This window comes from Haliotis rufescens, unplaced genomic scaffold, assembly GCF_023055435.1.
Source record: "Haliotis rufescens isolate VD_foot unplaced genomic scaffold, xgHalRufe1.0.p SCAF_42, whole genome shotgun sequence".
Taxonomy (NCBI): domain Eukaryota; kingdom Metazoa; phylum Mollusca; class Gastropoda; order Lepetellida; family Haliotidae; genus Haliotis; species Haliotis rufescens.
The window spans coordinates 794,748-817,178 of NW_025964135.1; the positions used below are offsets into that span (position 1 = coordinate 794,748).

Sequence of the window (22,431 nt, forward strand, 5' to 3'; positions counted from 1 at the left end):
TCGCCCTGCCGAGGAGAGTATTTCATCTATATCACGACCTGTCACCTTCATAATCGTTGTGGGGGCACGGGTGGCCCAGTCGTCTAAGGCGCCGCGATTCGCTGTGTAGAGTTGCGTCCCTTGGGCACGCCAGAAACCTATGATTGTGGGTTCGAATCCCGGTTTACCCCGATTATGTTTCTAGGTTTGTCAGCACCATACCCGTGCTCGTAGGTTTCACCGAAGTGGTAAACGTCTGAGACCTGCATCACTTCGGGCTTTCCTCCCACATTAAGCTGACACGCCGCGATATAACTGGAATACTGTTAAAAGCGGCGTTAAACCCAACTCACTCACTCACTGACTCATAATCGTTTTGAATCTGGTATTAGACTTGGTATGACTCACGAAGGAAACAATAAATATTGATGTCATTATATAATGAAATAAAACATTACCAGGTAGGACAGAACGGCGGTAATAACTTCTGATATTTACACAGTGTGTTTTAGCGATGGCTGATCGGTTAGTGGAAGAAACATGTCGTCACATTGGGCCATTGTTTTTAATACGATATGACGTCATTCACTATTACATTACGTCACCAGAACAATAGATTGAATTGAGTGAAATAACTTTGCAGGGTTTACATTTCATATGATTGTATAATGTTCCGTTTAATTTGTTTGTTTATTTGTTGTTTAACGCCGCTCTCAGCTATATTCCAGCTATATGACGGCGGTCTGTAAATAATCCAGTCTGGACCAGACAATCCAGTGATTGACATCATGAGCATCGATCCACTCAATGGTGATACGATAAAATGCCTCAACCAAGTCAGCGACCCTGACCACCCGATCACGTTAGTCGCCTCTTACAACAAGCATGGTCGCCTTTTACAGCATGCAAGGGTTGCGGAAGACCTATTCTAACCCGGATCTTCATGGATCGTTCGGTTTAATGTTCGGACATGCTATTAATGGCGAAAACACATGAAATGTCACTTGCATTGTTATCATCTATATTGGCGTAGGACAATGAAATTGTCCGGAAACTGAACACGGAACAACGAATTGACACTGATGATTCAGAAATAGTTGAGCTGTTGCTCCCAATGCCCACTGTCATCGAGTTACACTTCCTGGTAGGACACTGGCTGTAGAAGGGTTGAGGGGGAAACATGTCTGTCTCAAGGCTCTTGATAACCGTGTATTTTCAACATTCTGCATTATACTCCATCTGGATATTCCTTTGGATGGACGGATCTGCAGCCGGTAAGGATGTATCATACATAACACAAATCATGATGTCAAAGCGTTGATAATTCCAGTGGTGTGTTGACAGGTTGATTACATGTGACTGGGCTACTCAATTTACGTTGATTATGTGTGTGTAGGGTAGGGTTTCGGGTTTATTTTAACGTAGCTTGAAATATCGATTGAAACCGGTCGTATGCAAAATACACTCGACGTCACTGTTACTTCATGAGAGTGTAGCATGACGTCATTCACCAACAAGACTGCCCTGCAATGTTTGTTTGTTGGTTTATTTGTTGTTTAACGCCGAACTCAGCAATATTCCAGCTATATAACGGTGGTCAGTCTGGACCAGACAATCCAGTGATTGACATCACGAGCATCGATCCACGCAATTGTGATACGACGACATGCATCAACCATGTCAGCGAGCCTGACCATCTGATCCCGTTACTCGCCTCTTTCGACAAGCAGCTCTGCAATGATTCTGGGGCGGTCGGGGTAGCCTAGTGGATAAAGCTTTCGCTCGTCACGGTGAAGACCCGGGTTCGTTTTCCTGCATGGGCACAATGTGTGAAGCCGATTTTTGCTGTCCCCCGAAAGGTGCGATATTGCTGGAATATTGCTAAAAGCAGCGTAAAACCATACTCACTCACTGCGATGATTCTTCTGGTTAAACCCAGACTGATGCTATTATTAATAAATAATCATAGATTAAAGACAACAATTCAAAAGTAAACTAAGGTAAACGAGAAAGAATTGGGATATGATTTCGACAGGCCATGTTTTAATTATAACATTTGACACAAGGCGCTCGACAGTAGGTCACGACAGGAAGTGAGATATTTTATTAGCCCAAGGGATAAAATGATTTATTTCCTGTAACCGTGTCGCTTTTAGCAAAAGCTTTCAAATAAATGCAGAGAATGGGATATCAGGGGCGGCGATGTAGCCTAGTGGTTAAGCCTTAGCTCGTCAAGTGGAGAGCCCGGATTCGAATGCTCACATGGATAATGTGTGATGTGCATTTGTGTTGTCCAACGCCGTGATATTGCTGGAATACTCACTCACTCACTCACTCACTCACTCACTCACTCACTCACTCACTCACTCACTCACTCAAGCACTCACTCACTCACTCACTCAAGCACTCACTCAAGCACTCACTCAAAAAATCCTAACAGGCTGGACTCAGTATAATCCGCCTACGTTGTAAATGCAGTAACACTTCCTTGAGCTATAAACACTCTACGTAAGGTGAGTCATTGATGTACAACAGAGCATCACAGCAACAATGAGTGAGACGAAACAGGATATAACTGGCAACCTATGTTACAGCTCTGTAGCTCGGTAGCTTTGCAGACTCAGAAAAGAGTTAACCATTCATTTCTCTTAACGTATGCTCAAAGGTAAAAATAACTTCATCATATACAATTGACTGATAACTGAAACTTCATTATTATCATAATTGTATGGATGTTTTTGATCGGTCACTTTCCTGAGTGTGAGTAATAAACCACTGGCCAAAACTACGAGAGTAAGCTTGAGTCTTTAGTGTATAATAAGTTAACAAAGAACCTTCAACATTGAGTTTCCCTTCCAATCTTGTGTAATTTATAGAATAAATGCGACAAAAAACTTTCCATATTCATAAAAAAATCTGTGCCAAAAACTATATCATGAATTTATCATGAGCATGTGTTTATGAATCAGTATCAAATAGTTATAGTACCAGGTGTCCAAAAGCCCAGGAAACTAACGAGACATTTAACCTTAACTTATATAAATGACAATATAAATAAATTGAACACAATACCCTTTCTTAGAATAAATTTAGATTATCTATAGATTAACATTTTGGTAACTTTTAGTTCAACCCCGCTTTATACAATATTTCTGTCACACGTATCTCAGAGCACGTGAGCTTGACATGGAAAGAAAACCCAAAGAATGTTTTGCACATTATTGATTACAACCTTGTCATATATATTTGGGTTGCAATGGTGAGCAAAATGTGTCCTGTGTCGGGATATCGATGGCAAAATGCTCTTTATGACAATGACATATGCATACTTTCGTCCAATAGCCATATCAGGATGTGAAGATTCTGGGTTCGAATCCAATTTTCGTCCATTATGATTCTGGGTTTGTCAGCTCAATATCCTTGCACGAGAGTACGAACTGCATCATTTCAGACTTTCTAAACACATTCTGACACGCCATGATATAACCAAAATATTGTTCATTGTCGCACCCTTCCAGTTATTCATTAATAACGGACCCGTGAAGTAGAATTGGTCTTCAACAACCCATGCTTGCCTTAAAAGGCGACTATGCTCGTCGTAAGAGGCGACTAACGGGATCGGGTGGTCAGGCTCACTGACCTTGTTGATGCATGTCATCGTATCCCAATTGCGTGGATGTCATGGTGTCAATCACTGGATTGTCTGATTCAGACTCGATTATTTACAGACCGCCGTCATAAAGCTTGAATATTGCTAAGTGCGGAGTTAAACAACAAATAATCAAACAAACAAACATTAATAACGATATTTGATAAGTTGTTATATTGTACATACAAACAGACAGTGCGATGTCCTGCAAGCAATTCTCAAATCCTGATACGGAAACAACAGTTTTCAAGGACGATGGCTGTTTCATATTGTCTCGAGAGGACAGAACGTGGGAAGAGTCGCAAACCTTCTGCAATGGCCTGGGTGATGGATGGTCTCTTGTTGAGATAGAAGACGCGGAAACACAGAAGCATGTTGACAGTGTCACACGTACAGCTGGTGTCTCTACAGGGTCATGGATAGGTCTTCGTCAGCGAAATGGTTTCACATGGGTAACAGGTAAGCAATGAAAGAACAGCCATTTGGTATAGTTGGCGACACACTTCAGTCATAAAGAAATGAACACATGTACAACCACATTGCATCTTGAACTACGCTCTTACACGTTGTTAAAGATTTGGATGTCTCTCAATCAATATATTGTCATTACAATGCTATGACATGTTTTCTTTAGTATGATGTGTTTTTTAAATAGATTTATTGGTAATCTTTGCCCAAGTTGTGGTTGGAAGTCTGATTCAATAAACGTCAAACAACAACTTTCTTCAGGGAAAAGACTAGGGTATCCAGGTTTCTTCAAAGAACTGGCAGTAGGAGAAGTCCAGTCAACAGGAGACTGTGTTACAACAAGCCCTCCAGATGTCACAGCCTCCTATGGAATATGGAGCTATATGGACTGCACTGCAAGACTGTACAGCATATGCCACTCAGGTAGGAACTGCAAGTATGAACATCATATCACCTCGGCATTCTCGGCATTCTCTCCTACTCTCTTAATCTAAATATATATCTAAAATCTACTCGTGTATCAATATCGTCCATGTCGTATTTAAATATTTCTGTGAACTAGTATACATGTCAGCATGTATTAACACCAGTTATGTCTTTCATCATGTCACAAAATAAATCAGCACAAATCTGCTGTTGGGAAGCTCAGATAATAGGACTTATTTTCATTAAAATGTCATTACTCGTTCAATAATTGCTACCTTTACATGTATTGTTGGCCTCTACTCCAATGGTCATGACTTCCTGGATCATCATGTGCATCATATGGTAACACGATCCTACCTCCATCTAACTGAGTGCATTTACGTGTAGAACGAAGTCGGTTAACAGTGTTACCATGTCATGCATGTTTCCAAGACAAAAACTATCGATACATCAACCATTTCTTTAGTCCTTACACCAGGTTCCTCACTACCTCCAAGAAAAACGATGACATCTCGGCGTACAACGGCATCTACAATGACAGTAAAAGCAACTCCAGCTAAACCACAAACGACTGTAAAATATGGAGCAACACAATCCACAGCAGCAACAACGCAATCCACAGCAACAACAACGCAATCCATAGCAACAACACAATCCACAGCAACAACAACGCAATCCACACCGACAACAACACAATCCACAGCACCAACAACGCAATCCACAGCAACAACAACGCAATCCACAGCAACAACAACACAATCCACAGCAGCAACAACACAATCCACAGCAACAACAATGCAATCCACAGTAACAACAACGCAATCCACTGCAACAACAATGCAATCTACAGAAGCAGCAACCACACAATCCACAGCAGCCATGACAACATCTTCAACGACAGGCAAGGACCCTTTTCTGTTTTCTAAAACATAATTAAGGGTGTGAATTGCCTTTAGGATATCAGCTGCATTTATTACTTTGATGGGTTTAATCTGTACGAGTACTAGTGCCATTATCTGGCAAGTGCTTGACAAAGATACCAGTCACATGTCGTCACTGACAGCACAGCTTCTAATGTGTTTATACTCCAGTTGGGAGGTGCGAAGTGATGAGAGGGTGTCAATGTTATTACGAAGTAGGGATTCTTCACTGATTATTGCTAAAAGACCTATAGGCATAAAACTAGACTCACTGACCTAGTCACTGACCAGACAATACTCAATGTCTGCCATTATTGATAGAACCATAGACGATTGATATTGTTACTTCATCCTCCTGATGACTTCAGATCTATACCTGTATCCTGACCTGCTTCCTATAATTATCTGCCGTATGAATATATAAGTAAATACCTACACTCGTGACAATACTATTCTTGTTCCTTTCTTCCCGCTGTGATATTGCTGGAATGACCAAAAGCGGCGTATAGCCATCACTTCCTCTGTGAAATTAAGAAATCCAGTTATGGTAGCCCTTAAGGAAAGTAACAGACTCTTCGTTTGATTTTACTTCAAACTCAAAATCAACAAAATTATGACACACAATGAATGCAAGTGTTTGTGACGGGTACATTCAGTGGGGCAGGATAAGCTCGCCTTTTCGCGAACACCTGGTGTCATCATTTTGTCGTAGTGATTCCTATACACATGCTTGTCTAATCTCCGAATCGTACAGTGATTTCCTGTGATTGTTAAAAAGGTTTTGTCGATTTTGTTTACAACTACGAATGTGCATTATTCTACAGATTTAATTTCGTTTGTGTTTCAGTCCTTATTGCTGTCTCATCTACAGCTGCATTTGTAGCTGCTGTGTTCTTAGTTGGGGGTGTAATTGCTCTCTGTCGAAGGTAATACCTACTAAAGTTTTGTAATTGTTAGAGAAGGTTATACCTACTTAAGTGTTGTAATTGATCTCTGTCAAAGGTAATACCTACTTAAGTGCTGTAATTGTTCTCTGTCGAGAGTAATACCAACTAAGGTGTTGTAATTGTTTGAGAAGGTAATACCTACTTAAGTGTTGTAATTGTTCTCTGTCGAGGGTAATACCTACTAAAGTTTTGTAATTGTTTGAGAAGGTTATACCTACTTAAGTGTTGTAATTGTTCTCTGTCGAGGGTAATACCTACTAAAGTTTTGTAATTGTTTGAGAAGGTTATACCTACTTAAGTGTTGTAATTGTTCTCTGTTGAAGGTAATACCTACTTAAGTGCTGTAATTGTTCTCTGTCGAAAGGAATACCAACTAAGGTGTTGTAATTGTTTGAGAAGGTTATACCTACTTAAGTGTTGTAATTGTTCTCTGTCGAGGGTAATACCTACTTAAGTGTTGTAATTGTTTTCTGTCGACAATAATACCTATTTAGGTATTGTAATTGTTCTCTGTCAAAGGTAATACCTACTTAAGTGTTGTAATTGTTTGAGAAGGTTATACCTACTTAAGTGTTGTAATTGTTCTCTGTCGAGGGTAATACCTACTTAAGTGTTGTAATTGTTTTATGTCGACGTTAATACCTACTTAGGTGTTGTAAATGTTCTTTGTCCAAGGTAATACCTACTTAGGTATTGTAAATTGTTCTCTGTCGAAGGTAATACCTACTTAAGTGTTGTTATTGGTTGTAAGGGTAATACCTTCTTAAGTGTTGTAATTGTTCTGTGTCGAAGGTAATACCTATTTAGGTATTGTAATAGTTCTCTTACGAATGTAATACCTACTTAAGTGTTGTTATTGTTCCCTGTCGAATGTAATACCTACTATGGTGTTGTAATTGTTCTCTGTCGAGAGTTATACCTTCAAACGTTTTGAAATTGTTCTCTGTCGAAGGTAATACCTACTTAAGTGTTGTTATTGGTTGTAAGGGTAATACCTACTTAGGTGTTGTTATATTGTACTGTGTCGAGGATTATTATTATCATTATTATCATCTTTATTCCTCCATAGGAGAGTTACATGCAATTCATTACGGTTATACAGATATTAACAAGAGAAATAACAAGATTAGGTTAAGGGTCAGGATATAGTGTCAAACACAGTTGGTGTATGTTCTGGATCACAGTTCTTGCAAACAGCTCATTGTCTTCTTCACTCGCTTGTACAGGAGGTGTGCATGACAACAGACTGCACACTAGGTCAACGTCACACATGGAGTGTAAGGTAACACTCAATTCAACTGGACAACAGTTGACAATTTCACACCACATACGATCCTTGATGAATTCTGATGCTCTGCAGTGGCATATCATATGGACCAGAAGATCATTATAACCTTTGTCACAACGTTCGCAGTGACCATGTACTTTGCCTGGCCGCCAGAGTGCGCACATGTCCACAACAAATTTGCAGGAGTCTTTTAATAGGGGCCAATGCTTAGCAGCTTTCCATGCTTTTAATTTTTGTTATTGCTCGTGTTGGTAATATCTATTTAAGAGGCCGGCGGGAGTATAGGGACCTCTTAAATAGATATTACCTTCACGAACAATTACAAAACGTAAGTAGGTATTATCTTCACGAACAATTACAACACTTAAATTGTATTTGTGAGTGTTTAACTATATGTTGCACTGAGTTTGTTAAACTAACGGGAGCGATAAGTACAAGAGAATGTCATGAACCTTTACTCCCAACTTGTTTCAGAAACAAACAGAAAAGACTGCGTGTCAGGACCAATGACACGATGGCAGGTGACGACACTGAATCTGGTACAGTAGCGGATGTAAGGACAAAACCAGAGGTTGAGTACGCTGTTGTCACGAAAATACAGACGAAACAGTCATCACAAGTGAATGACTGTAACACTGAGTCAGGCTACCATTACGCATCCGTGGATGATGGCGCTCTTCCCATGAAGCAAGGCGTCAATGACCAAACATATGACACAGCAACAATCACAGAGAAGAAACAACCAATCACCTTTGACAACACATATGCTCGCGCGATATTCAGCCAATCAGCATCGGACACAGGGGATGACGTGTATGATCACACGCGTGTGTCCGGGAAGGCGTCACAAGAAGTTGATGCAAGCCATTACGACCACGCTTTCGTCAAATAACAATCTCGCAATATTGGATGTTAGGTTAAATCTTAACATGTACATATTTGCAAATCAATACTTTTGTATCCGAGGTGCCGTTTCTTTGGTAAGCATGTTAAAGTTTCTATTTTATAGCATTCTGCATATTTGTATTTCGTGTCCAGATAAACACGCCAGGCGATGGAAAACCAGAACCTCATAATTACCATGACAACCGATCTGGATCGGGTGGTTATATGTAGAACCTGGTAAATGTGTGTCGCCTTGGTCTCTGGCTCAGACTTGACTATTTACAGAATAAGGAAGAGAATATATGGAGGGCTCTCTGCCTCATGGCATTTATTCACCTGATGAAGGAGTAAGCATATATACTCCGAAACCTTGTGTTCCTCATAATACAGAAGTTGACATCCATATATACATCCATTCTCCTTATGTGTGTCACTTCTAAATGCCTTTCAAAGATCCATTTACAGAGTGTTGTGATATGGCGTTCAAGCAACATTCACTCAATCATCCCGACTATGCATGCACGTCACAATATAAATGCAATAATCTTGGGCGCGACATCAAACCCCATCTACCTCATCTCCTTTTATGGCAGACATGTTGAGGTCATTTCCAAATTTGACACATCAGTGACAAAAATGAGGTCCGATGCAATTCCTTATTTTGACTTGTACCGTATGTTCCTGTGTTTTTTCAGGTGAACAATTTACTTGCCTGTGCATGTGTTTGTGAAGGGTTCAACTGGTGGGGCAGGATACGCTCACCTTTTCGCGAACACCTGGTATCATCATACTATCACTGAATTTTCGCTGTGTTCATTGCAATTCCTGCATTCTGATTACCTGAATTGGTCAGGTGTTATTGCATTCATTTTCAAAATTAGGCCACGCCCATCTAAGGGACTACTTTTATTACTACGGAATTAAGGGGAATTCCCTTTCTGCTCACGTGAATCGTCGCCTTCTCCCGGACGTATTTGTTCCGGTTCGTTACTGTTGCAGTTCTTCTCGCCTCTTGCCTTGATTGACAGGTCCTATAAACTTTGTTTGGATCCTACTCTCCGTTGATTGGCTACTGACTTTGTGGGCGTGTCAAGTTATGGATATAAATGAAACAATCACCTGATTCATGTCACGCCACAGTATGTATTCCTACAATGAAATGTTTATAAATGTCGTCATTTGTGTCTGCTTTGATATATGCAACTGTGTTTGGGTAAAATATTGAAGATAACGCATGTTTTCGTTGTCGAATTTAATTATGAAGATTGACTGTGTGTGATTTTCGGTTCATTGAGGTATGACTTGAAAAATCGAGGTACCTCAATGAACCGAAAAACCTACCCAGTCAGTCCTAAATTAGCAGTGATTCATAAACACATGATCATATTACAATCGGAATCGTACAATCGACTCTGGTTTTGACAGGGGTTTCTTATGAATACTGAAAGGGTTTTGTCGCTTTAATTAACACTACCACCTCACCGTATCTGTTCACGGGAGGAACGTGGGGCTGCCCCGATGGTTTTGGGTTCGAACTTCTTCCAGTAAAGTGCTCAGGTTGTTGACTGTGGCCATGTACGATACGGGAGCTGGTGTCTGGAGCCAGCTTTGACAGCAGTGGAGCAAGATTATGCCATTTCTTGCGGCAAGTACCTTGATGTCAATAGACATGACTTCAGACGGCTGGTTGACTTTTATCACCAGTGCCTACGCCAGTGTATGCAAGTGGGTCACCCCAAAGTCACCCTGCAGTAGACTGGTACCCGGTAGAATAATATATGATAATATGATAATCACCCCTGTAACAGACGTGTTGTCATGTTCTGTTGTGCTATTATAGAGATTTGTTGTAGGATTATAACTCAATATTTTGTCCCGACTGTTACAAACAAGTAAAGACTTAGTAAGGATGATACTTATGGATGAACAACTTTTTTATTACAATTGTTCATCCATAAATATTATCCTTACTCAGTACTTCAACTTCTAAATGCCTCTCATAGAAGTAACGACTTGCCCTGATGACATGACCAGGTATAAGGACATGGTTCAAGCATAATGCCATACTAATATATTGCGTGAAAGATCAAAGACAGAAACTGTCAAAAGGCTGCCTCGATTAAGGGACTTTATATGTACCCGACTAATTTCAGTCTCTAAATAATTAATTGTCATGTCATCAACCAGAGAAGCAGTGGCAACGCTGTAAACATTTAAAACATGCGATACCCACGCTTGAAGATTGACGGTCACGTGATCTTCTTTCAAGTACTAAACTGGTTCCACTGTTGGTTAGCGCAGATAGCGCAGCGCGTTTAGCCAACATGAGGCCTACCAGGGATAGAAATCTGTATCCAAGTCGGTTGTGAGGCGTCCTTAAATACACACGTATGTCTTCACCTCGACAGTTTGTTTTTGAGCGATAAAAGCTACAACAAACCTCTGTTGATGTTTGAGTTTGATTTTGATAGAGCGATTTTACTTCACAAACAAACATCAAGTAGTCTGCTATTTGACTTGCATGCCACACTGAAGACCAGTCAATGCAGTGCAATGTGTCGTCCCATCGCAACCTACACATGGGGCGATGAAATATTTGTTCAGCTTAGTTGCAAAACCACATGTGTTTATTCAAAATAAAATTTGACCCTGAAATTTCACTTAGTAAAAACACCTTGCAACAATGTATTTTTTGCAAAAACAGTTTCTTTTGTTTTAACAGCCTGTTAAAGGGGCACTGATCTAACGCATTTCCCTGGACTGGTTTTTGCCTTTGTTATTGTTTTTCCCCCCGTGAGTACCCGGATGATACGCAACGCAACTGAGCGTGACCAGAGACTGGGCTACCGTCTGCAAGAACAGCTAAATAAACTTGGAGGCTGGAGGCAATATTTGTTTTACGCATTTTTGCATAAACACTGATTGGTTAACCGTGATCTATAAAGATTTCGACAAAGGGCGCATGTTAATTAATTTCTTCAGCCTAAACTAACAGACAAAAAAAACGGCGGAGCTCATCGGATGTCGTCATTTTGAAATACCCCAGATGGTTATAGTTAACACTAAAAAAAGTATCCATGCAGTGAAAGCATTTTCGGTTTTCGGAATGCGTCGATAATAGATTACTACTCCCTTGTTGTCATCCGCGTTTTCTCGCATAACCCTACTTGTGTATTTGTCGTCATTCACTTGATGTTCAGTTAATGAATTTATTACAGGTACAATTAGTGGTAGCACCACTTAGATTACCTGACAAAGGTTCCCATTTGGCATTTATTGTGTCTGGGGTAATTATTCAATCTAAATCCAGGTTTGAAGTGAGGTGAAATGTGTGTTATGTAATATGCACGTGGCAGACCAGCAAGAGGTGAATAATCAGTTGATTTACTTTTTTTTGTAAATCAACGGATCGTTCCTAGTCATCAAAGGATTAACAGAAAATACGTTGATTGATTAATCACTGTTATCTTGCACAGTGGATATGTCAAAAGTGAGTGTTTACATGTCTAGGTTTCCTAAAACAAAGGGAATACACACATATCCTTGCGTGAAGTGCCGATGTAAAAACAACATACTTTGTTCAGAGGGTTAACTGATAATACGTTGATTGATTGATCATTGTTATCTATCACTCAATGGAATTTTTAGGAACCGTGGACGTTATGAAAATAGTTGTCACGTCGGCTTTCTCAGCTGACCCTTGAGACTTGACACCTATGTGAAACACCTGAAACAATCCAAGTGATCGGTTGAGAAACGAACACGGGTTATAATATCCCGAAACGATATATATCTTTTAAAATATGTGATTGTTACAGAGACACGTGACATCGAATAGGTTTCTTTGTACAGCTGCAGACGAGTGGGATATTGTTCCTTTGTGTGGATATTCACGGATACATTCCTCGAACAAGGAAGCTGCCTAAAATTTATACACATAAATTTGGTAGGTTGTAATTATGGTATTTGCATTTTGTTTTCCTTCATTTGCTGTAGCATTGAACCGATTCGTCCTTGTTTCTTTACGTCTAGGTTGGGAAATTCTTCAATGCGCGATAGACGTTGTTTTCACAGGCCTTTCCCCTTGTAAGCGTGTGTATATATTACCGTCAATTTGTAAAATGTAATTCTCTCAGGCAATTTATAAAATGTGTAAATATTTCAGTCATTTTGACTAAAAAATCTGTCCAGATTGATTAAGGCGATCAAAAGGGCCTACAAACATCACAACAGATTATTATGTAGGATTAGAAGCCAAACAACATAGAAATGTACTTTTCAACGTAACATTTTCAGTCTCATGGTAATGACATTAAACATCAAAATGTTTGGAATTCGTTGTCATAATAATACAGATGGAAATGTTTTTCAGTCACTTTGTTAAATAACTGAATATTTAGGCGTTGAATAAATTTGAAAAAAAATATAGTAATATATACACACTATCAAAAAGCAATGCTCAAGTCAAAATAGTGTAAACGAAAATCGAAAATTACCAAGCAAGTGGCTTATCAAAACTTCGTCACCATTACCGATGCTAACCACAAAGATACCTACATTTCCTTATTATCTCCAAAACTGTATTTCATTTTGTTGATCAATGTGACCATCCGCCCTCTATATTACTACCCATACAAGTGACTAATGCGCTTACGAATGGCGCAGCAGAGGTCGCGAACTAGTCTAGATTTCTGCTATACATCCGGGTACTCACTGGGAAAAAACAATAACAAAGGCAACAACCAGTCCCGGGGAATTGCGTTAGATCAGTGCCCCTTTAACAAATGTGTATTCATTTTAGGATTTAAACACTTTCCTAAACATGTTTACATTCTAAACACATATTAGAAATCTGCCACTGCCTGTCCACTCGTTTAGCTAGAGTGAGTGAGTGAGTGAGTAAATACGGTTTTACACCGCTTGTATCAATATTCCAGCAATATCACGGCGGGGGACACCAGAAAGGGGCTCCACACATTGTACCCATGTCGGGAATCGAACCCAGGCGTTCGGCGTGACGGGCGAATCGTTTAGCTAGACAGAACCCATTGGTCGAATGTTGTACATATTGACGAATGTTCGCATTTTTTACTTCAGTTATTATTCTATGATGTCCTGATGATTCAGTGATATGAATGAAATGTATATAGATGCATAAATGTAGATATTATACATGCTTCTATTTTTATTTCTTATTAGATAAAAGTTATTATCTCATGTGGTACGTTTGCTTTCTGTTGTCCGATTGGTTTGTCAAACAGCAATAAGGTCGAGTCGGATGTGTCGACTCCCGGATAAATCGAACTATTTCTCTGTCCCCCAGGAGTTAGAAACTCCGCTGTTCAGGAAACCCCGTACGATTATACATAATTACAATGAACATTACATCATACATTGACGCTTCTCAAAACGTGTTTTGTTTCGTTAACTTTAGACTACAATCAGTTCAGTATTTTATTATCTCCTGGCTTATAGTATCAATAATTTCTAAGTTCAAATTATAATTTTAGAAAGAACTGTTTTCTCGGTTTCTTATTTCATACTCATGAAATTTTCTTTATTGTCTTTGTTATTGTTTTCATACTTTATAGTCTATCTAAAACAGGTTTCCTAACAGGTAATCGTCAAATTCTGTATAATTTCTGTCAGTTGAATAATTCAGGAGTTTCAAAAAGTATTGTCTTGCATGATTCACTTAAAATATTACATACGTTTGGACATTTCATGACATTGTTTTGGTCTATGTACTAGTATTCAGTTGTTAAATCTATTTCCGGAGCGACGTGACGTTCAAGTTGTGTCTGTATGCTTCTGACATAAGTGAGTGAGTGAGTTAAAATTTTGAGTCACATCGGCAATATTTCAGTCAAATCGTGACTATCAAGGGGTAAACATAACAAATACATTGAAGCCAACGAAGGACAATAACTTCTGGGCTTCTGACATAATGTTTGAAAGGGAAAAATAGCAGCTGAAAATAATTTATCTCAAAACTACATAATAAATGTATCTTCGAAGTTAACTTTAAAGTCTTCAGACATACATGCATGCCTATGTTTAAGATTATACATTTATAAATGTATAATCCTGCTGAGTTTTTAAACAGTTATCCTGAAGAATGGTTGACACTGGGACGCTGGAACTGGGCTTTAGACATTGTACCCGTGTGGGGACTCGAACAGGGGCAGTCGGCGTGACGAGCAAACTCTTTAACTACTGAGCTACCTCACAACCTTTATCTTTCAGAAAATGGTTACAAACACACGTTCATGCTTATGATCGAAATTAACTTGTGAAAGTTATATTTCACAGCACAATCAGAACACAAACACATCGATGTCCCGAATCACGGTTCTCTTATGCTGAACAAACACAGAGTTTACAGAATGATGACATACACGTCAAATTATGTAACATGGGGTATTTTTAGTTTTACAATTATGCATAAAAGACTTTTCATTTTTTATGCATTATCATACAAAAATCATATTACTGCCTTAAGCTAAAATCAAGAAGTACTTTCCAATATATATGTTTAATATGAAGTCAGAAAACGAGTTATGTTCTATGTCTCGTCACAGACACGTTACAAATTAATCAAAAGCTTCTGTTATACATGTACAAGTTTGGAAATATAACTTTTTGTTGTTGCAGTTTGTTTAAATTTGACTTTTGACCTTTAAATATTTATTTCTTTATATATGTTGTTTAACGCCGCACTCAGCAATATTCCAGCTACATCACGGTGGTCTGTAAATAATCGAGTCTAGACCAGACAATCCACTGGGTGACATCATGAGCATCGACCCAAGCAATTGGGATACGATGACATGCATCAACCAAGTCAGCGCACCTGACCACCCAATCCCGTTAGTCGCCTCTTACGACAAGCATAGCCGTGACGTTTAAATAAGTTTATATAAGATATTAATCACATTTCGTTATAATCCGACTGATCACACTACCCAGTCTTGATACATGTCTATGAATACATGTTCACTCATAGCAACAGCAACCCATGTCCCCAGCAACCCATGTTCGTCAGAAGAACCAACTTAATGGATCGTACGGTTGGGATCGGTGATGATGTTGATTGGTGTCCTCTACCCTGAAAGTGATGTAGTTGATAACAAGTCACACCTTGTTTGTACAATATTAACCAAGCGTTTGCAAAGTTTTCTGTCAATTGAAATTAAATATAATGCCAGTATTCGAGTGAGCCGAGTTAATTAGTGACTTGTTAATTGCTAAATTGATATACATAACAATATTCAGATTTACTCACAAACAACACCCGGCCTGTCCTTATCCTTCTGTGGCCATGTGTGTTTACACATATTTGCTTGTTTGATGTTTAACGCTTAAATCAACAATATTCCAGCCAGACAATCAAGTGATTCATATTGTAGGTAACGATCCACTTTGCTGACAGGTAATCACCTAGATTGACACCAATCCATTTGACGGCTAAATATATAGATGATATTTCAAGTGTCGAGTGAAATGTCATGTTTCTCTCATCGAGTGACGGGGTGAGGAGATATTTTCACGTGTGGCCTAGCCAGAATGAAAATATAACATTTTCCCCACAGTCACAGGCTGGCGAATACTGCTTTATGCCTAATATGAAATGACACTGTTGCCCTAATCATTCGATACAGGAAATGGGTCCATGGCATGCTTGCTGCAATGTAGCTTTGTTTTGTGTACGACCTTGTCAGAGTGGTTCCCAGGCGTCACTTGTATGGCACTATTGAATGGCATTAGCCATTATGTCGTGGTGGCAAAGAGGGTCTGTGCATGCAAGGTATTCCTGCTCTGTCGCACATGAGACATCCACTGAGTAATGTGTTTTTGTCTTGGGAAAATTCTTCGGTTCAATACATTTAAAAACCAGATATCATCACTGGGAGCAATGTATACCTTACATTCTGATAAATGCGAATACGGTGGTTGGGGTGAAATTTTTTTAATGTCGTGTTCAAGATTATCGTACTTAAATTGCAACGTGCATGCACGTGTGTGTGTGTCTTTTACTCTGAAAAGGGACTCTGGCCATGGCTAAGCTAGTCAAACATTGTGTTTTGTTTGTAGCGTTAAGGCCAGACTGTGCATGCATGGAAATGTAGTGGCTGTTGAATGCCTACTAGTTATGTATGTATATATACGTTACAACCTCAATATAGAAGCCTATGGAAACACATTTCGTTTGGGTCGAGCAAGACGGACGCGGCAGCTCGGCTAGAGACGGGTCCAAACGTAACCCAAACTGTCATTAAAGTTTAAGACTAGATAATGGCAATATAAGCACAGATGCCATCATATCCATCATATGGATCCCATGTAATGGAATGTGTTGACTGAAAATAATGTACACCCCACACTATCCAGTGATGATGTAAAGCGAAAACACCGTTTCCATATCCAATAGAAATCTTCGCATCAAGCCAGAGTCTGACTATATCATGAACGTGAGTTTATGAATCACTATCAAATAGTAATGACACTTGGTGTTCGTGAAAAGGTGAGCGTATCCTGCCACACTGGTAGCACATGTCACAAACACATGCAAAGGCAAGTCAATTGTTCACCTGAAAACAACACAGGGGCGATTGGTACAAGTCAAAATAGGGAATTGCATCGGACATCATTTTTGTCACTGATGCGTCAAATTTAGAAATGTCCTCCACATGTCTACCATAAAACTTTCTGAAAGCTTTACTGAGACCCTAAATGTTGTAACCTTGATCAAACAACTTCTGAACAAGAGTCGTATGACGCTCTTTGAAATCTGGGAGAAAGAGCATGCTCGATTGCATCTCACAGGTTGTAAATGGGTGGAGCTTCTGGAATATTGCTCGACATGAAGGGAAAATTTACTTTTAGAATGTTGAAGTCATCCCTCTTATCATACAGTCTTGTGTGGAGTGTTTCGTCACTCTGAATCTTTATGCATAGATCTAAAGATTGAAACAGATGAGGCGGTCTCACTGGTCTCCTTTATTTCTAGTTCAGGTGGGTAAATCTTTCGAAGGGATTGGCTTTTTGATTGTTATTGAATGATATCAAATCATCGATACCTGAAGCTTAAGTTAAACTTCTTGCCCAAATTACCTTGTTTTGTCTTTGCCAATCTGAACAGAAATTCCTATTCACATGCATAAAGAAACAGATCCGCAAGAAGGGGAGCACAATTGGTGCACATGGGGATACCTAAATTTACACAGATGCCATCAATGAGGAAGTCCAGCATTTCAAATATTGTTTTCTCAGTGAACTTCAGATGGCATTTACTTTCATTTTTCACAAACTGTCCTGAACCTCTGAATATAGATACGTAACTGTATCTCTGTTCACCGAGTTTTGAAACAAAGGATCCGTGGATCAAGGAATGAAGTTTTTCCTCAAGTTTGTCATGTGGGATAGTGGTGTACAAAGTTGAAAAATAAAATGTTTTGACAGAATGAAACCATATCTCCATGTTATCATGATATTTACCATGGCCACCATCTCAATCTCCTATATTTCTATCTCAGCACAGAGTTTCTCCCGCTCATGTGTGTAATCTGATTTCAATCACTGGATTTAAGCATTGAACAGCATGTGTACACACACATCATACATATGATCCTCTTTCTGATGAGGCAGGCAACCATTTACTGCACATCTGAACACTCAATGCGTGATGACATATTGCAAACGAGACAGTCATCGCAAACAGTGGACACGTGTTTAAAACGAAGCCATTAAACGAAAATGGACAAAGGTAATGCGAACTCAATATCATGTGTGTTCCCCTCCAGAGTCAAGTCCTGCCTCTTGCTCATGGACGAAATAACACTACAGATCCCAAGTTCGAAAATGTTAGCCCACTCGGTCTGCAGTGCACATGTAGCCTGTTGAAGTGTCTCCTGTTCACGGGCAATGCACTATCGGCATCGAATCTGTCGATGGCCTGTAAATTTAGCTTCCACAACAGTGCTGTTGTTAAATTCCGTAGGAATTGCAGTTCAGGTTGACAAACCCGAAACAATTGAATATTGCCAAAACATTTGACGATGGGTCGGTTGGTAACGGGTGAGGTGACGTGAAATGGGGTGTAACGTCGCATTCAAGATTATTGCACTTGCAGAGTCACGTGCATGTACGTGTGTGTGTGTGTGGTTGATTGTACTAGTCCGGACTGATGCTGATTTATAGTGCTAGCACACTTAGATACCATGCCGTAGCTTAACATGAATACTCCATTCAGACGCAGTATACTGACTCCGAGCCGACCAGTCCATGTTTTATCCCCTTAATGCCGAGCGGCAGGTGGAGTAACAAAAAGTACCGTCTCTTAACGTCTCTCGGTATAACGTGGCCGTTGATCAAACCTCGGACCTTCCCGTCTCCGGGCACACGTTCTATCACCAGACCATGGTCAGGGATATTAAATTAACGCGAGCGTGCGTGCGAAGAGCAAAATCCACGTCGTGCATGCTGAGTCATGCTTATCGCTCTTCCCGTGTGCGGAACCAGGATGGAATTTGTCCTCAGCATCCCATTACTTGTCGCATGAAGCGACTAAATTGGGCGACCTGTTTGCCGTGGGTTGCGCCCCTGTGTCAGTGGAGGAAGGGAGTCTGGTAGTTGAGGGCACTGGTTCAAGGAACTGTTTTCCTTTCCCCAGCATACTACTTTGACTCTAACTTCACCTGGACGGGTGGTAGGATTGGCCCGCTTCTATCAATCGGCTGGAAATGCCAAGCCCTGTGCATAAAATTGTGTATGCACACACTTGATTTAAACAAATGTATTGTTTGGTCTTGGTCATGTACGACATGTTTGAATTCTCAAATTACATATGTAGCAAATTGCCTAGAGTCTTATGCCACAATTCGAAGGTGGTGGCTCATGGGCCAATCTGGTGATGTTGACCTCCAAATTCAGTATGTATCCTATTTCTTGTCATGGGCTGAGCCAGCCTGGCATTTAATTTGGCATACAAATATTGCTATTTTCGTTATATTTGTTGAAGTATAACAGCCCTGTATCTCTGGTGTTTGCATCTAGGATATCCGGTGCACTAAAATACCGCTCTTTGTGGAAACAATGATGAAAGCGTTCTTTCGGGAGAGTTGGGTGGCCTTGAAAAGGCCCGTTTGGAAAAGAAAGAAACTACCAACACTGGAATTGGAACTGGAACGGAAACTTCATCCTAGGAAGGCGGGGGAAGCTTCCCCATTCGTGTTGCTCTGATTCGCACAGACAGTGCGAGAAAGCAGTAGCTGCCACATCGTCGTCGTGGGGCGCCCATCTTCTCAGCTGCACGCCGCAATGAAGCAGTACACACCATCGGCACTTTAGGTATACATGAAGCCCGCATGAGCCATCTCTTCAGTGACTTGGTTCATCTGCATCGGCCACCCATCAAACGAGGCTAGTCTTTTTTCAAAGTGCAGATGGGGCGATGGTGGTGGCTTACTGGTCGGCGGCGGCGGCGGCCTACCATCACAAGCATCCATGGTACACTCAGATCTGGACCCACAAGCATCCGTTTCATCACTCCTTGGTCAACAGCATCTGTACAGCTCTTCATCCGCCTCCCTAATGCTCTCTCCTCCTCCCTCCTCCTCCTCCCTCCTCCTCTCTCCTCCTCCCTCCTCCTCCTCCTCCTCCCTCCTCCTCTCTCATCCTCCCTCCTCCTCCTCCTCCCTCCTCCTCTCTCATCCTCCCTCCTCCTCCTCCCTCCTCCTCTCTCCTCCTCCCTCCTCCTCCTCCTCCTCCCTCCTCCTCCTCCTCCCTCCCCCTATTTCATCCTCCCTCCTCCTCCTCCTCCCTCCTCCTCTCTCATCCTCCCTTCTCATCCTCCTTCCTCCTCATCATCACTCTGCTTGCCAGCCCTGATGCCCATGATAGCCTGACTTGCTTCAGTGGAGGATTTTACGTGCGCTCCTTTTATTGAAGTGGAGGATCTTTCGTGCGCTTCTCCTCCTCCCGGAACCGGACGTGCCGTCATCTTAGATGCGCATGCATTAACCAGCGTTCCCCTCTTCGCGCACCCAAGGTGGCGGCTTTTCGGGTAGGGGAGATAACTCCTGCTGGCTTGGATACCAGGGTTTGTCCTAAACTGCTTTGGACCAATTCGCCATCATTGCTTCGTTCTAGTCACGATTTGAATGACCGCCACACCAAAAGCAGTCGTAAAATCAAATTACTCATATGAGCGAAAGAAACTCTGTGCTAAAATAGAAATATATGAGTATGAGATTTTGACCATGGTATATATTATGATAGAATGGATCAATAAATCACTGGACAGTATGGGGTGTTAACTATTTTGAGTCAACACATTCCCATTGAATGGGATTCATGAACGATTTGACCTCAAACAACAGAAAGCAGTACTTCTGACTGACTTCTTCACTTCTTCAGATCATCATGCAGTATTATACTGTATTGTATTGTTTGTTGTTTAACGCCGTACTCAGCAATATTCAAGCTATATGACGGCGGTCTGTAAATAATTGAGTCTGAACCAGACAATCCAGTGATTGACATCATACGCAATTGGGAAACGATGACATGCATCAACCAAGTCAGCGAGCCTGACCACCCGGTCCCGTTAGCCGCTTCTTACGACAAGCATTGGCGCCTTTTACGGCAAGCATGGGTTGCTGAAGACCTATTCTACCCCGGATCTTCACGTGTCCATCATGCGGTAAAGTTACGACTGCAAGTAATGATGTCAGGTACTGTGACCCAACATGGAAGCTAGACCAGGTCTTCTGTTGTAGGTCACACACCCCATTCGCTGGTAGTTTGTGTATATAGAGTCACATGCGACTACAGGCATCACGCGTAACGCATCAGAGGTCACAGAGAAATGCAGTCAACCAGTCAACTTTAGCCTCTCAACTATATCAGTTACTTTAACAGATCAGACACCGACACGAATGAAGGAACTACCTCCAGCACCTTCTCAAATGTATGGCAGCAGAAGAGGTTTTTATTGAAAAGTTCAATGAGAGATTACAACTGAAACTGCAAGTCAAAACACACATACACAACACCGCTGTATAAGTGTGATAATCTTGAACAGGACAAATTCACCACAACCTTCTTATTCGCATTTACACGCATGTAAAGGTATACTTTGCTCCCAGTGATATGATCATTGGTTTTTAAATGTGTTGAACGGCAGACTTTCCTAAGACAAAACACATTACTCAGACAGGAAGACAACGTGTTTAGGATTTGGTGGGTGCAGTGTGTGCACGATGGCGAGAGACGTTAGACCTGCTTATATCAACCAGTGGTTTGGCTGTGCCAGACTCGATCACAGACAGGCCACCATGCTATAACTGGAACATCGTTGACTGCAGTGTATCACAACATTCACTAACTTCCTGTTAACGGCAAATGTCCCGTCACTTACATAACAATGAACCGGAAAATAAACCAGGACACGAGAAATATTCCCCCTGTCATTTCGTGTCAATACACAAGGAAGAGGACCCTACAGACTGACCTATAGCCAAATCACACTCGGATAAATACAGCAAACTACATCACTTACTGATGAGTAATTTTCTCACTTCAAATACAAATATCGAACCATAGTTAATATATTAATCAGATCATTAGAAAACACAATGTGTCACAGTTCATAAACTTTCATCGAATATTATATAGAGAGATGCACTTGTGCAATGTGGGAATCCTGTTGTCGACGTCCCCTTTCGTGATACTGTTGTGGTCTACTGGTAGAGCGTCCGCCCGGAGAGCGGAAGGTTTAGGGTTCGATACCGGCCGCGTCATACCAAAATATGGTACATGTCAGTATACTGTGTCTGAGTTGGGTATTCTTGTGGTATGGTATCTCGG

At 40.7% G+C, this 22,431-nt stretch overlaps 1 protein-coding gene across 2 annotated transcripts; it reads left to right on the forward strand.

The window, feature by feature from the left end:
• The first annotated feature begins 1,125 nt into the window (after nucleotides 1-1,125).
• LOC124119127 (location of vulva defective 1-like) lies at nucleotides 1,126-9,503 on the forward strand. Of its 2 annotated transcripts, none has more exons than XM_046481537.2 (6): nucleotides 1,126-1,253; nucleotides 3,821-4,087; nucleotides 4,358-4,519; nucleotides 4,989-5,423; nucleotides 6,290-6,368; nucleotides 8,152-9,503. In XM_046481537.2, the coding sequence occupies exons 1-6, from the start codon at nucleotides 1,160-1,162 to the stop codon at nucleotides 8,567-8,569; spliced, it is 1,455 nt and encodes a 484-aa protein (XP_046337493.2). In that variant the 5' UTR covers nucleotides 1,126-1,159; the 3' UTR covers nucleotides 8,570-9,503. The 2 variants fall into 2 exon arrangements, with proteins under 2 accessions (XP_046337493.2, XP_046337494.2); XM_046481538.2 differs by having other exon boundaries at nucleotides 5,001-5,423.
• Nucleotides 9,504-22,431: the final 12,928 nt, after the last annotated feature.

Bases quoted from the DNA above. Each gene is read 5' to 3' on its own strand.
- LOC124119127 (XM_046481537.2), top strand. From the start codon at position 1,160: ATGTCTGTCTCAAGGCTCTTGATAACCGTGTATTTTCAACATTCTGCA. The intron at 1,254-3,820 runs GTAAGGATGTAT...ACATACAAACAG, and splicing joins GATGGACGGATCTGCAGCCG to ACAGTGCGATGTCCTGCAAG. The intron at 6,369-8,151 runs GTAATACCTACT...AACTTGTTTCAG, and splicing joins GTAATTGCTCTCTGTCGAAG to AAACAAACAGAAAAGACTGC.